The 16,582-nt window shown below is 43.1% G+C and overlaps 1 protein-coding gene across 2 annotated transcripts in view; it reads right to left on the bottom strand.

Annotated features, from left to right (window-relative positions):
• The window catches only part of LOC115518407 (regulator of G protein signaling 7 binding protein), a 107,716-nt gene that overhangs the window by 5,724 nt on the left and 85,410 nt on the right, over positions 1-16,582 (bottom strand). The window contains exon 5 of one of the 2 annotated variants that reach the window (XM_030321886.1): positions 11,505-11,575. In XM_030321886.1, coding sequence (XP_030177746.1) covers positions 11,505-11,575 — 71 coding nt within the window. Of the gene's footprint in view, positions 1-11,500; positions 11,576-16,582 lie in introns of those variants that run through there. The other variant, XM_030321893.1, reaches the window with a different exon arrangement.

Here is a 16,582-nt window from a genome sequence, read left to right as displayed (position 1 = left end):
AAACTGCTCAAGACATTCTTTCAGTTGGGAGATGCATAGCTTTTTAGAAAGAGCCCGTGCTTGGAGTAAGGTTGACCTCTTTTCTAAACCTGCCTCTACTATTTACTAGCTCTATGTGAACATTTAACTTGAAGCTTGCTAAGCTTCAGTTTTCCCCTAGTCAAAATAGGGTTTAATAACACTTACCTTAGGTGAGATTAAATGAAACAATCTATGAAAGACATTAAGCTTGGGTGAGGTCCTCAGTGCCTAGCACAGAGGAAGCACTCAGTAAATACAGCTCTTATTTACTATTTTCCTTTACATAGGACCACTGTGTTGCCTGTACTCACCTACTTTATTGCCTCAGGAAGAAGTCTCAACTGTTCTGTGTTGAGTCTTTGGCTAGCGATTTCTATAGGTTTCTGTATACAATGGCATTCTGAGAAGATTGCCAACTGCTGAATTTATAAGTCTTGGGTTGAAATTTTTAGCATGATGACAAGCAGATGAAGAAATAAACCAGTAAACCAAATTCAGTTTAGTGAGCTGGGTTTTAAAGAAAGAGTCCAGTCCAAAAGAGAGGGTGGGTAGAAATAGCCTGTTGGAGCGGAACTGGCAGTCTGGTCCCAGAGGCTGGAGAAGGACCATGAGGAGATGACCTGGAAATTGCCAATGTGGGCAGCACTAGGACATAATCAGAATGGAGCTAGGGGCCACAAGATGGTTGGTTGGCTCTGGTAACTCTTATGTACCTAAGCTTTTCCAGGACTAGTTGCACCACCCTCCCAGAGCAGAGCTAAGGGGCTCTCTCTTTTCTCCATCCTACCTTGGGATATAGGACCTTGGGAAGGAGCCCAGAGTCAGGAGTTAGATGAAGAGATGGGTAAGGGAAAAATGTGCCCCACATCAATAAAACTGGTTTGTAGACGAGGGTTGCTTTTCCTGATCGCTGAGCCTAGATGCTCAGTAAACTGTCCAGAACAAAACAAGTGTCGGCTTTCCAGTCCTCTCACATAAATTGTGTCATCCAAGTGCCTGGCTTATCCTCCCCTCCCCAAAGGCTGTCATGTGTCATACTTATTGTAAATTAGCATCGCTCACCAAGTTGACAGTGTTCCTTGGAATGGTGCACCATGCTATACATTTAGATAGAACCAGAATGGCAAGTCACAGCCAGGGAAGAAGACAGGTACCCTAGCTGAGCACATCAAATTCATCAAACAGTGCACTCTCCCAGTCTCCACAGGTTAATACTCTCTCTTAAGATTCATATTTGTGAATGTGGAGAAAACAGTACTCTCTTTGTCCTTCCCATCGTGAAAAGCAATTTTCTATATTCTGGATGTCAACATTTTGAGACTAAAAATAGGACATCTGTCTTTTATAGTTAAACTTGCCCCAAATAGTTAAGACACTGAAAGCAATGTCAAATACTATATGTGAGCCTGATTTCTCAGGAGAATCTCTCAGAGATGAATTATGGTCTATTTAGAAAAAAATGATAACTCACTTTCCCATCAGCTTTAGGACTCTTCTTTAACCACCAAATGATCGATAAACAACCTATTTGGGTAAGGCAAGGTATAGCAGACTGTGAAGATAAAGAATTTTATCTGTTGGTATCTCTCTGAATACTGACTATGCTTTCTGAAATGCAAGTTCACCAGGAATTTAATATTTCCTTGAACAGATCACCAAAACTATGAAGACATTTATAGGGAAGAAAAAAATCTTATTTCTATTTAAGACCTGGAAGATCTATTTCCTGAATGCCCATATATCCTTCCGTTTCTCCCAACATTTAAGACATTGGCATAGTGACCTAATGGGTATTTATTTATATATTATAAAATGCAGTGCAGATAGATGTGTATTGTTCCCACTGCATGAGGAAATGCCTGCTACATGTTGTATTTACGAAAAAACTGTACATGTGTATCCTGTGGTGTCATGTTTGCTCCCACGTCTCTCTCTTTTTAAAAAAAATATTTTTTAAACGTTTATTCATTTTTGAGGACAGAGAGAGACAGAGCATGAGTGGGGGAGGGGCGGGGAGAGAGGGAGACAGAATCCAAAGCAGGCTCCAGGCTCCGAGCTGTCAGCACACAGCCTGACCCGGGGCCTGAACACACGAACCATGAGATCATGACCTGAGCCGAAGTCGGACGCTCAACCGACTGAGCCACGCAGGCACCTCCCACATTCTCTTTTCTATGTATTAAAAGCATACAGGTATTGTGCACAGGTATTATGAGATTTATATCAAGACTGACTTTTGTGCATTCGTTACAGCAAATCAAAAAAAACCTTTTATGCTATTGAAATTCTCCTCACTCAGGCTCTTTTTGTCTCTGCCTATCTATGGATAGATAGATATGCACACATACATTCACTTTGAGTGCTATATATACATGTGCACATACAGAGCACTCATAGTGAATAGAAGTGTTAGAATTGATGAGAAAGTGCTCAGATGTTAAGCAAAGGACAGGCTGCCTATTAAGGATGACCGCTCGTTTGGGGCATCTTTCTGAGCATTTGTGACACCTTTGCCTAGCCCAGAGCTTATCTGATCATCACCTAGGGCTGAGGTGACACAAAAGCTCAAACAATCTTGGCAAAAATTCAGAGCAGCTTCCTACACCCTGGGAAGCTGACACCGGCAGTAAATGCTGAAATTCAGCAGCAGCAAGTCTGCTTGGAATGGTTTGGAGTGGATTCAGCTCCAAGGAAAGATGTCTTTCCACATTGATTGAAATCCTGTCTCTGAAATTATGGGCTGCCAAAAGAATGTGAAGGAAATGGAATGTTTCCCCACTTGTGCTTCACTTTCTGGGAGAATTCACCTGACCTTGCTGGGAAACCTTTGATTTTTATTGTGAACATTTCAGACTTTTGTAACATCTTTTCTCCAAAGTGCATATGCTCTGAAAGAACTGTAACCAAGGACAGTTTTAGATGTGAAAATGAAAAGTGGAGAAAGGAAAAGGGAGGGAGGAAAGCAGAGGAGAAAGTGAAAGAGAAGGAGAATAGGTAATTCAGCCATCAGCAAGTTAAAATCTTGGTCATTCAGAGCTTAATTCCTGGATACTACTAAAGCCAGGGACACTGCCGCCACGTAAGGCACTATGATACCACTTCTCTATTGCTCAGATTTCTTTTGCTAATAAAAGATTGCTTATATAGATTATATGCTAATAAACAGAATGACATAAAAATAAGATTGCAAATAATCAGCTGAGCATTTGAGTTTAACCCTTTTTTTAACGTTCATTTATTTTTGAGAGAGAGAGAGAGAGAGAAGGGGAGGGGCAGAGAGACAGAGAGGAAGCCACAGAATCTGAAGCAGGATCCAGGCTCTGAGCTGTCAGCACAGAGCCCAAGGCGGGGCTCGAACCCATGAACCGTGAGATCATGACCTGAGCCGAATTCTGTTGCTTAATCGACCGAGCCACCCAGGCTCAGTTTAAAGTTTAAAGCTATGTTCTCAGAATCCAGAGAAGTGCTCATAATGTAACTGTAGTTGCAAATTTCTACTCTAGAAGAAAAGGAGACCTTCAGCAAACTCAGGGGTTCTCAAACCTTAGCTGCATTAGCAACATCTGAGAGCATGTTCAAGTACAGCCTCACCTCTAGCATTTCTGAATCAGTAGGTGTGGGGTGAGGCCAGAGAAATTGGATTGCTTAGAAGGTCCCAGACATGTCGATGTTGTTGGTCCTGAGGCCACACTATGAGAAGCCCTGCATTAATCAAAGGCCTGCTAAGTACAGGCTCCATGTTGGGTGTTGAGGGTCCTAATAGAAAGGTGGTTCTTGGTCTCAAGGATGTTCGCTTGAGTAACTATGAAGCTTTATTAAGAATGCCATAAGAGAGATACAAATACAATGCTTTGAGAGCTCTTAAGGGTGGACTTACTCCCAGGTGGAGGAGAAGGAAGAAGATAATTGTGGGAAATCATGGAGGTCTTGGTGTTCTTTCTGGGCCACAAGAGATGAGGAGAACTTGCACATTTGGTGAAGGGGGAGATGGGCTTTCTGGATGGAGAAAACAGTGTGAACAAAGTCATAGAGGTCAAAGGCAACTTGAATTTTGTTCCAAGAAACAATCTAGTCTGGAATGAAGGGTGTATGAAGGAGGGAATAGTACAAAACAGAAATACATAGAATTCCTTAAATATGGCCATACCTTCTCTTGGCTCTCTGCCCTTACACACACCATTTCTTAGTCCTCCTTTCTTAGGCAAATGCCAATCCTCCTTCAAGATTAGCTTACAACTTTCTTTGACTGATTTCATAATGTTCTTCTGGTTTTCTTTTCAGTCCCCTCTGTAAACTGCAGTTCTTTCCCCCTTGAAACTTAAATTTTGGTATTCTAGGCTCTTCTCTATACCTACACTCTGTGGGGGGGGTCTCGCTTCATTTACCATTACGCTGATGATGCTTCAATATGTATTTCCAGCCTCCCAGCTCACATGTCTCACCTCAGCATGATACTTGTATGCCTAGTGTTCACCACTGAGCATTGCTCTGGGAGTTCCTCCATCTCCAAAACTTCAATCATCCTCTATCTCTACCGTTCCTCCTCTGTTCTCTCTGACTTAGTGAATAGACACATCATTCACCTCGCTTTTCAAGTCTGAACCTGGGTTTCATCCTTGATTCTGCCTTCTCTCTTGTGCAGCCCATCAGTTGTTCACATCCTCTTCTCCAACCCCCCGGCCCTAGGTCAGATCTTAAGCATCTCTCACCTGGATTACTGCAACTGTCTCCTAACTGAACCCCTCCAATGGCTTCAGGATAAAATCCAACCCCGCCCCCTTTTATTTTTGAGAGAGAGAAAGAGAAAGAGAAAGAAAGAGAGCAGGGGTGGGGAGGGGCAGAGGGGGAATCCCAAGCAGGCTCCAAACCCATTGCAGAGCTCGATCTCATGAACCGTGAGATCACGACCCAAGCAGACATCAAGAGTTGGATGCTTAACCTAGTGAGCCACCAAGGTGCCCCAAATCCAAACCTCTTAACATAGCTTATAGGGGCCTTAATGATATAGATCCTCCTACCTCTCTAGTCTTTCATGTCTCTTTTCTAACCACTTTACCAACTAATGAAGTGCTTGTAGCTCAACAAAATGCCCTGCTCTTACGTCTCCTCATATATCTTCACATATCTAGAATCTTCTGCCTAGACTTTTTTTTCATCTCTCTTTTTGTTTTTCTTTTTTTCACCTCTTTCTTTAAAAAAATTTTTTTAATGTTTATTTATTTTTGAAGGAGAGAGAGACAGAATGTGAGTGGGGGAAGGGCAGAGAGAGAGGCAGGCACAGAATCTGAAGCAGGCTCCAGGCTCTGAGCTGTCAGCACAGAGCCCACCTCGGGGCTCGAGCTCACAAACTGAGAGATCACGACCTGAGCTGAAGTCAGACGCTTAACCGACTGAGCCACCCAGGTGCCCCCACCTCTTTCTTTGGCTAACTGATTCATCCTAAGAAATCTCAACTCACTTTCCAAAAAGCAATCCTTGATATCAACAACCCTCTCCCCCATCTCACACCCCAGCCCCTTACAACTCCAATATGGCTAGATGAGAATCCAATATGTCTTTGTAGTGACCTGTAGCTATTATGGCACTGTTGTATTCTAAGCACTAGTTTCTTTGTCTTTCCAATAGTGTGTGTGTGTGTGTTTGCGTGTTAGTTGATTTTAGAATTCACATGCCCTACCCCCAAAACATTATCCCAATCTCTATGAAGGGAAGCATGTCATTTGGGAAGGCTTCCCAGGTAATTCTCATCCAATTTGTTCTGTTGAGAGAGAGAGCCTCTAGGGGGAGAGATATCCCCAGCACCTGACACAGAACTTGGCACATTATAGGATACCATCACATGTTAGATGATGGTGGGGACACCAGATGTTAGGGAAAGAAGTCTGTTCTTCTTTTAGTAGACAATGAGTAGGCATGTAACGTTTGTGAGTAGGGGCTGAACATAGAGTAATGCATTAAGAAACAGATGTGTGAATTAACTGGAGCAGAGAGGGAAGTACATACGTCATACTGAATCCTGGATGAAAGATTGAAGAGATTACAAAGGATATGGGGCTACTGGAGTAAAACTACCCAGAATAACATTCAGACACTAGACTGAAGCACACAAAGTCTTTATATGAAGCCCTGATGAAAGGACCTAAAAGGTCATCTCTAGGCTTACCAGGTGGCATAACTGGCCAATGTTCTTTAGCTAGATATCAAACACTTCTGCCGACATGGCTAGGATGGATACAGGGGGTCCAGGTTGGAGTGGATTGAGAGTATGAGTCTGGGGGAACTGTCCCTAGACCCAATTTAGTCTGGAATAGCACTGTCTCCAGGAGGGGACCCATTCTAGAGCAGATTCAATTCCTGACTGATCCCCTTCTGATGGATTTTCACGCATGGTCTCAACAACCACATTCTAGGCAAGAGTGAATATACAAACACACCCTACAGCATTCATTAAGTCAGAATTCTGGAAAAGGTGAAACTGTCTTTCAGGCCTAATTTATTTCTGCCACCTTGTTTTGTTTGATTACAACACGCATTTAGAAGATGCTTGTCCTTCACTTTCCAATCTCCTTTTAGCCTTTGTCAGTAACCTTGCAGGCTCCCCACAGGTGGTTCCATTTGTAATCCATTTGACACAGCAAGACTATCATAATTAATGAAGCTCCCTACAGCACTGCCAGTGACCCAGAATGTAGGACAGGAGAGGCGCTGAAGCAGTGGCAAGAACAGTGGGCTGAGAGCCAGGAGACCTGACCGTGGTCAGAAGCCTGCTGTGGAGCCGCGGCAGAAAGAGGACAGCTCACTTTTCTTTTGTGCATCTCTTTGTCTCCAGTCTTAAACGGGAAGGATGGGAAAGAAAAGGCACTGTCTGAAACGAGGGCATAATCGCTACCCATTAAAATTCTTGCTCTTGGCCACCTTCCTTTATTGGCCACTGAAAATCAATTTAAAACAAACTGTTGTTGAGTCAAGTTTTGATTGTGGTACGAAAGGGGGGAGATACGTTTGAACCTTTAAATGCTGAAATAAACCTGGAAGTTTCTGAGTTGAGAACTAGGGTGGAGCCTGGAGAACAGGGGCATCTGAGCATCTCCGTTGTAGAATCCCCCAGCACCTGCCTGGCAGGATTTTCACATGGTCAGGTTTGAGGTTGGAAAAAAGGGAACCAGTAGTGGTATCTTTTCCCTTTTCTCTCTCTGCTTCAGACCCACATGTAAATGGAATAAAAAGAGAAAGGAAAGAAAGAGCCAGAAAGAAAACAGATGGCTTTCTATAATGGTTTTCATCCAGTTACAAAGATGTTTTGACAATAAGGTCCTCGAGAAAAGAACTGGGATACATTTTTCCACATTTTACCCCACACCGTTTCTTGCATGTATTAACCTAGACCTGTATAATTAACAGATCCGTGCAAAAGAATTCCAGGAAGGTCATGGGAAGCCCCTATGGTCTTTCTTGGTTTATGGAATCAGACAGAGGAATCTGACCAATTTGTTCATTAAAATGGTGCCATATGCATCTGCTAAAAAAATGTTCCCAGAGGGACCCAAGAGACCTGCTCTCCTTCCTTCAGGGTTTCTCAGACCCTCTGATTCAGACTCACAACCCCCTTTCTCTACTGTTCAGCTCATAGTGACATCATGCTGTGAGTACCCATGAAACATGTAAAGAACAGAGATGTGGCATCACATGCTGAGGGTCCCATTTCTCCCCCAAGTGAAGAGATCTGAAATTACCTGAATTTAAGCCTTCACCTCATTTTTTTTTTTTAATTTTTTTTTTCAACATTTATTTATTTTTGGGACAGAGAGAGACAGAGCATGAACGGGGGAGGGGCAGAGAGAGAGGGAGACACAGAATCAGAAACAGGCTCCAGGCTCTGAGCCATCAGCCCAGAGCCCGATGCGGGGCTCGAACTCACGGACCGCGAGATCGTGACCTGGCTGAAGTCGGACGCTTAACCGACTGCGCCACCCAGGCACCCCTCATTTTTTTTTTTTTAATTTCAAAATCCTATTGCTTCATTCCCTCCTGAATAGGTCCTTGAATCTCCTAGCTTTTTCCTTTTTCTGCTCCACACAGATTTAAAGTTTAAATCCTGAATATCATTTATTTGGACTATGCCCTTTTCACTCATGGTTTTATTCACAGTACCAATCATTTATTATTATTATATTTGAGAAATATATTTAAAATTCTACTTTTTTCTTTTTATAAAAGTAATACAAAGTTATACAAAATATTTATACTTTTTTGATTATAAAAATGTCCTAGGTAAATAAAATGAAATTTCCATTTTTCCATTAGTGCACATTTCGGAAACTATTGGATGCAATTCATGAAATGTAGAGCAAATATTTTGGATGGTTTGACTTAAAATAGAGGCTACATGGCACACATGAAATTCTTTCTGAGGGCTCTGGTACTCATCCTCCTGGGCTCCTGATTGTGAGGTACAGGGAGAGACCTCCATGCTGCTGACAGGGGGAACTTGCCAGACATATAAAGAAACTGAGAATAGCTTCAGACATGGCTCCAACTCCAAAGTCACAGAGACCGATGTTCTGTACTGCAGGCTCAAGATCAATGCGTGGTAGCAGGGGCTGTTCTATTTGATGAGAATGTGGCATTCTCCTGAGCTAGGCTGGGTGGGCCAGCTGGTAAAGAATACCAATACCAACAATAACAATAACAATAAAGCACCCGTCAGCATCTGCTCTCTGAAAGGTCCGTAGCAGACGTTCCACAAGCCGTGCTTCATTTAAACCTCAGGACAACCCTCTGAAGTAAGTAATGCTATCATCTCCTTTTCAGGGCTGAGGAAAATGAAATGGCTGGATGTTAAACAGCTTGTTCCAGGGCACAAAGTTGGTAAGTGGGCAGGGCCAGCATTCAAACCCAAGCATCGCCTTAATCCAAAGTCCCTGGTCCCAACCACCATGCGGATTGCTAGCAACAATCTTCCATGCTGTCGGGGGGGGGGGCTCTCTCATCACTACACTGTGTCTGTAGAGGCCACTTTTAGGCAAACAGGTTTGTGAGGTGGAATGCAGAAAGGGCCCACAGCGACCACCTGGCTGAACGCAGGCCCATCCATCAGGTGGCCACCTCAAAATAGCCATAGACCCTACCCCACCAATGGGCTACTTCCCACCAGGCACAGTTACCAAAAAAGGGAACATTCCATATGTCTCCATTCCTCCTCGTCTTCCCCCTTTAAAACCAGCCCCCACCCACCGCCTGGTTGCAGACAGCCTCTCCTCTGCTGTTCAGCCCGCGGCTTCCTTGAGGTGTAGGCCATAAACTTCTATCTCCTTTGTTCTGCCTCTGGTGAATCCTTTCATCTCCTAAGCCACTGGCTTCCACCTGATCATCACCCCGCATTTGGGGGCCCCCATCTGATCTGACAGACACCCCATTTAGACACACAATGTCTGCTTCCGGAAACCACCGCAAGGCCTCTACAACACTACCCCTGTGGCTCAAGCCCGTTCGTCTGATTCTAGGCCCTTCAGGGGGGCTCCGAGTTAATTGATGCTCTGCACCCCTGCCTCTCATTTCCTTACACCCCGCCTCCCTGCCGTGGAGCTCAGGCCGCGCTACCTGTCGGCCTCTTCATCTGGTGTTCCCACTTGAACCTCTCCACCTTCTGCCACCTTCTGCTGCTCCCTGAGCCAGCAGACTCCCAGCTCTGCTGCCAAATCCTCTCAAAGGCAAGCAGCACCCTGTCCTCCCTCCGCCCAGGCTTTGATCAGGGGGAACCACAGGAGTTTCTTTCTTACTCTAAAAACCCTTTCCCCACCCTCTGGTTATGTCTCTCCGAAGCTGGTGCTTGCTTCACTTAAGGCCGCTCTGGCCACGTAGGGGAACGTGCTCCTTCAAATCCTTGGTACGGATCTTCAGACCCTGGGACTGCAAAGTTGGGCACAGATTGAACACACATTTATCGTGTATGCCAGGGGTTTTACTACCAGGTTCCAGGCATCGCTCTGGGTACAGAAGCTACAGTAATAGTTGACAAAAGCATATAGAGGCGGTTCCCTTATGAAGTTTCACTCTAGTGAAAATACCTTTCCATTTCTGTGTGAAGGTGTATATTTCCATAGGCTAGCTCTGGAGACAGACTGCCTGGGACCACATCTCAACCATCTATTTACAGTCTGTGTGACCTTCGCAGAGTTAGCTAACCTCTCTTTGCCCCTGTTTCCTGTAAATTGGGAAACATTAGTCGTTATTTCCTTCAAAGGCTTTGTTAGAATTAAATAAGTTAATACAATTAATCCATGTAAAGTATTTAGTGGTTGTGATATTGCGATTTATAATAAGACATATACAGTTGTCTCCCACCTCAGTCCTGGCACAGAGCTCCTAAAAATCCCTGGAATTTCCTAAGTGATGACAGCGGAAAGGGGCCTTTTGTTATGTTAATGAGGTTACTTTCAAAAACTGCCTAAGGATGGGGGCTGGTTGCTAGGAGAATAACTCTGTGATCAGAGGGGTGGAACTTTCAGTCCCACCCCCAACCTCCGGGGAAGGGAAGGAACTGAAGACATTTCAATCACCAACGGCCAATGATTTATTGAATCAATCATGCCTACATAATGAAGCCTCCATAAAAACCAGCAAGGTTCAGAGGACAGGTTCAGAGGACTTCCAGGTTGGTGAACAGGTGGAGATCTGAGGACCATGGTGCACCTGGGAAGGGATGGAGTCTCCTTGTCCTTTCCCCACACTCTGTACTTGGCATCTGACATCTGGCTGTTCCTGAGGTATATCCTTTTACAATAAACTGGTGATCTACTGAGTAAAATGTTTCTCTGAATTCTGTGAGCCGCTCTAGCAGATTAATTAAACTCATGGAGGGGCCGTTGGAGCTTCACACCTGTACATCCCAAGTGGTGGGGGAGGGCAGTCATGTGTAGCCCTTAACGTGGGGGATCCCTGTCTTGTCAGAATTCAGATGAATTGCAGAACACCCCGCTGGTGTCTCCTAATTGCTTGGTGGTGTGGAAAACCACCCCCACATAGTGGAATTGGGTGTGGAACCACAGTGGCACAATGTGAGGTCTCAATATATGTTGTTATTACTTCTTTTAGATAAGTGAACATCTATATGGCAGAGAGCTTCCTTTGGAAGTTTCTTAAGTGTCCTCCTATAGGCGGTAAACTTCTTAAAGTCAAGGGCCAAGTTTCCAGTTCTTTTGTATTTGCCACTCCTGGTACAGTGCTTTCCACAGCATGGCAATGAATCCATGCTCTTGACTGACAGGGCCAGTAGAGGAGGCCTCTGCTTGAGGGTCAGAGCACAGCTGTGCTCGCCTGAGGGACTCTGTTTTCATTATCCTATCTTCTTGAAGAGAGAGGAATGTATATTCAATGCCTTCTATTGTTTGTGTAAAACAAACTTGTAATTTTTCAAGAAACAAGTCCCAAGGTTATCGTGTTAACAACATCCTCTGCCTCAAAGAAAAATGACAAGAACTTACCTTGATTTTTCAATGGTAAAGGCATAGTTTCCCTGAGTTTGCTTAAAAGGTTTTTCATTTCTCGCATGTCTCTGTAAAAGTGATAAAAAGAAAAAAATAATCAGCTGTAAATTTTTGAAATGCAACCCCATTCTGTTCTATGAGACAATTGACAGACGAGAGTCTGTGTTTAATTGTACAAGCTCTAGTTTCCAGTGGGCAAATATTGAATTTATTTTGTTTTTATAAGAAAAAATATCTGAGATTGATGGCTCCGGAAGGAACGAGACTACTCTGGCTAACATTGCCACAGGGCATTCTGCTGTGGGAGCCCTCCTCTTGCCTTCAGTTGGACCAGACTCTTCTCTGATAATGAGGACAGTATTGCCGTTGTATAAGAGGGAGGTCAAGGTCATGCAACTTGAGTAACAGAGGTACTCTGGGCAAAGCTGAGGCTGGGTGATGGTGCTCTCAGGCTTTATGGTCAGGAGGCTATTGTGGCTGTACAGGTTCACTTGCTAGTGTCTCATTATGGTGATTGAAATTCAGTGTAACACAGGTGTTAGGGATTTACAGGGCTCAACATTTATTAAATTGGCTTGGAATGTTGGGAGACTGACAAATTGTAAAACCTTCAGAGAAGCGCTCTTCACAATGGTTTGGGATGGGGGGGTGGGCGGTGGGGGTGGAGACAGAGAGAGAGAGAGAGAGAGAGAGAGAGAGAGAGAGAGGCAGGCAGGGAGAGAGAAGCACCTGGGAAAGCTGGACCTTCCTCTTGCCCGTAGGTAAGTCACTCCCCACCTCCAACACCTCCCCTCCCTCGTCTTAGAGTGCATATGATCCTAAAACCGCCAAACGTGGAGCAGTAAGCCTGCTCAGGGGGCTGCTACTCTGGGGTAAGGGTAAGGTGGACGTTTCAAGTCCTTGGGACCATAGTTCCCCACACGTTCAGGTGGTCATCCACTGGACGTAGTCTTCTTGAAAGCACAGGACGTAGTGGTAGATTTCATTTACCAGTGCAAAAATCAGATTCATCTTTTAGTTCATTCCACACTAGGCAAGCAATCGCTGGTACTAAGGATTTAAGGAAGTTTATTTGAGAGCATAATCCTCAAGTTGAGGAAATTCTATCTACTAACTTATTTTTCTTTTGTTCTATGAAGAAAAAAAAACACTATTTAATCTTCGGTATGAAATCCCTCAGTTCTTTTCTTTTTCTTTTTTTTAATTTTTTTTTAACGTTTATTTTTGAGACAGAGAGAGACAGAGCATGAACAGGGGAGGGTCAGCGAGAGGGAAACACAGAATCCCAAGCAGGCTCCAGGCTCTGAGCGGTCAGCACAGAGCCCGATGCGGGGCTCGAACTCACGGACCGAGAAATCATGACCTGAGCCGAAGTCGGCCGCCCAACCGACTGAGCCACCCAGGTGCCCCTTCTTTTTTCTTTTAAGTAGGCTCCACACCCAAAGTGGAGCTTGAACTCACAATTGTGAGATTAAGAGTTACATGCTCTACTGACTGAGCCAACCAGGCACCCCTGCCTCTCAGTTCTTTTCTTGAAACACAACTATTCTCTTGAGTATGGTTGGAGGACCACTAGTCCTAGGGGAGGCCCGAGACCCCATAGTGTCTCTCCTTAAATATTGACTAATATGTAAAAAGGAACTCTTTCTCAGGAATAGCTGATTGGAAAAGGAGAGGAAAGCAGACTTGTGGATCAGGTATAGAAATAACACCTTTAAAAGCATTTAGAATTCTTTCCCATAGGTATGAGGAGATGTTTCTGGGGCAGTGATGCTAATAAGCTGCAAAGGATATTTCTAGAGAGAAAAGGTGAAAGTGGGGGAGGGGAAGAAAGGAAGGCAGGGCCCTACATCCAGAAGTGCAAGGGGCACATTCTGATTTTCTGTAAAATTGTCAAGGGCAGGTGGGATGGGAGGTGGGGAAGCACAGGGTGGGAATGGGCTAGGAATGCAGTATGTGAGACTCAAGCAGAGTCTCCTGGAAAGGACCAATTATCAGTCCCGGTGCTGCACTGGAGAATCACTTTATGCCGAGACCGCACCCCCCATGGGAGCGGTTTATGGGGACGGGGCTCAGGAATCAATGTTTTTTTGTTTTTGTTTTTGTTTTTGTTTTTGTTTGTTTGTTTGTTGTTAATGTTTTATTTATTTTTGAGAGAGGGAGAGAGTGGGAGCGAGGGAGGGACAGAGAGAGGGGGGACAGAGGATCTAAAGCAGGCTCTGTGCAGACAGCAGCAAGCCTGATACACAGCTTGAATTCACAAACTGTGAGATCATGACCTAAGCAGAAGGCTGCCACTCAACCACTGACTGAGCCATCCAGGCACCCTAGGAATCAGTGTTTTTAAAAAGCCCCCCCTGGGGCATCGGGATGGCTCAGTCGGTTAAGCAGCCAACTTTGGCTCAGATCATGATCCCAGTCCGTGGGTTCGAGACCCACATTGGGCTCTGTGGGACAGCTGAGCCTGAAACCTGCTTCAGGTTCTGTGTCTCCTTCTCTCTCTGCCCCTCCCCCATTCACACTCTGTCCCTCTTTCTCTCTCTCAAAAAGAAATAAACATTAGAAAAAAATTAAAAAAAAAAAAAGCCCTCCTGGTGATTTTAATATCCCACCCAGGGTGAGATCCACTGATCTCCTAGGGCAGACAGAGGGGGAACCTAGGAAAAGCTGCTCTACCAGGCCAGGTCTCTTGTGCCCACTTGTCTCTGTCATTCCCACTTCTTTTGATCTGAATCTGACTTGAAGACTGAACTTCAAAACCGTGGGCTATACTCTCCTTTTTTTTTTTTTTTTTATTTGAGGTAAAATTGACATATAGCATTATTTTTTTTTTATTTATTTTTTATTTTTTTTCAACGTTTATTTATTTTTGGGACAGAGAGAGACAGAGCATGAATGGGGGAGGGGCAGAGAGAGAGGGAGACACAGAACCGGAAACAGGCTCCAGGCTCCGAGCCATCAGCCCAGAGCCCGACTCGGGGCTCGAACTCACGGACCGCGAGATCGTGACCTGGCTGAAGTCGGACGCTTAACCGACTGCGCCACCCAGGCGCCCCGACATATAGCATTATTTAAGTTTCAGGTGTACAACATTACAATTTGCCATCTGTATGTACTGTAAGTAAAGTGATCACTAGGAGTCTAGTTATGATCCGTCACACTATAATTGACCCCCTTCAACCATTTCGCCTACCTCCATCTCCCAACCTTCCCCTTGGTAACCACCAATCTGTTCTCTTGTATGGATGAGTTGATTTTTCTTTTCTTTTGTTTTTTTTTTTAGATTCCACAAATGAGTGGAATTATATGGTACTTGTCTTTCTTTGTGTGACTTACTTTACTTAGCATAATACCTTCAAGGTGAATTCTTGTTGCAAATAGCAAGCTGAATAGTTTTCCATTTTAAAACACACACACACACACACACACACACACACACACACACACCCACCCAGATCTTCTTTATCCATTCATCCACTGATGAAAATTTAGGTTGTTTCAATTTCTTGGCTATTATAAATACTGCAGCAATGAACATAGGGGTGCATATATCTTTTTGAATCAGTGTTTTCACATTCTTCGGATAAATACCTAGAAGTGGAATGGCTGGATCATATGTTAGTCCTATTCTTATTTTTTTTGAGAAACCTCTATACTGTTTTCTATAGTGGCTGCACCAATTTACATTCCCATCAACTGTGTGTGAGAGATCCCTTTTTTCCACATCCTTGCTAACACTTGTTATTTCTTGTCTTTTGGGTATTAGCTCTTCTAAATGGTAGGAGGTGATATCTCATTTTAGCTTTGATTTGTATTTCTGATGATTAGTGATGTCGAACATCTTTCTATGTGTCTGTTGGCCAACTCTATGTATTCTGTGAAAAAATGTCTATTCAGATCTGACCATTTTTAATTGGACTGTTTCTTTTTGTTGTTGTATAAGTTCTTTACATATTTTGGATCTTAATCTTTGTTGGATATATGCTTTGCAAAATCTTTCTCCCATTCAGTAGATCACCTTTTTGTTTTAATGATGGTTTCTTTCACTATGCAAAATGTTTTCAGTTTGATGTAATCCCATTTGTTTATTTTTGCTTTTGTTTCTCTTGCCTTTGGAATCCTATACACAAAAAAATATCACTAAGACTCATGTTCAGGTGTTTTCTTTAGGAATTTTCTTTATGTTTTTCTTTAGGACTTTTATGGTTTCAGATCTTATGTTTTCTTTAGGAATTTTATGGTTTCAGATCTTACATTCAGGTTTTTACTCCATTTTTGAGTTAATTTTTGTGCATCGTATAAGAGAGTGGTCATGTGGCTGTCTATTTTTTCCAGGACCATTTGTTGAAGAGAATGTCCTTTCTCCATTGTATGATCTTGGCTTCCTTGTCATAAATTAATTGTTCATCTATGTGGGGGTTTAATTCTGGGCTCTCCATTCTGTTCTATTGATGTGTGTGTGTGTTTTTATGCTAATATAAGATGGTTTTGATTACTGTAGTTTTGTTGTATAGCTTGAAATCAGGGAGTGTAATACCTTCACCTATGTTTTTTATCAACAATAATTTGGCTATTCAACATCTTTTGTGGTGTTATGCAATTTTTAGAATTATTTGTTCTAGTTCTGTGAAAAATTTCCCTGGAATTTTGATAAGGATTGCCCTGAATCTGTAGATTGCTTTGGATACTTGTGGACATTCTAACACTATTAATTCTTCCAGTCCATAGGCATGGGATACTTTTTTCCATTTATTTGTTGTCTTCATTTTCTCTTATCAGTGTCTTATATTTTTCAGTGTGTAGGTTTTTGATGCATTTTACATGGAATTATTTTTTTAATTTCTCTTTCTGATAATTTGTGATTAGTGTATACAGCTATCACAGATTTCTGTGTGTTGATTTTGTATCCTGCTACTTTACTGAATTTATTATTATTTTTTGAATTAATTTGTTAATTCTAACAGTGTTTTGTTGGAGTTTTTTTGGTTTTCTATATATAGTATCATGTCATCTGCACATAGTGACAGTTTTGCTTTTTCATTTAGGATTTGGACACTTTTTATTTCTTTTTCTTG

Source organism: Lynx canadensis, chromosome A1 (genome assembly GCF_007474595.2).
Source record: "Lynx canadensis isolate LIC74 chromosome A1, mLynCan4.pri.v2, whole genome shotgun sequence".
Lineage (NCBI taxonomy): Eukaryota > Metazoa > Chordata > Mammalia > Carnivora > Felidae > Lynx > Lynx canadensis.
This window is presented reverse-complemented; position numbering and strand designations above follow the sequence as displayed.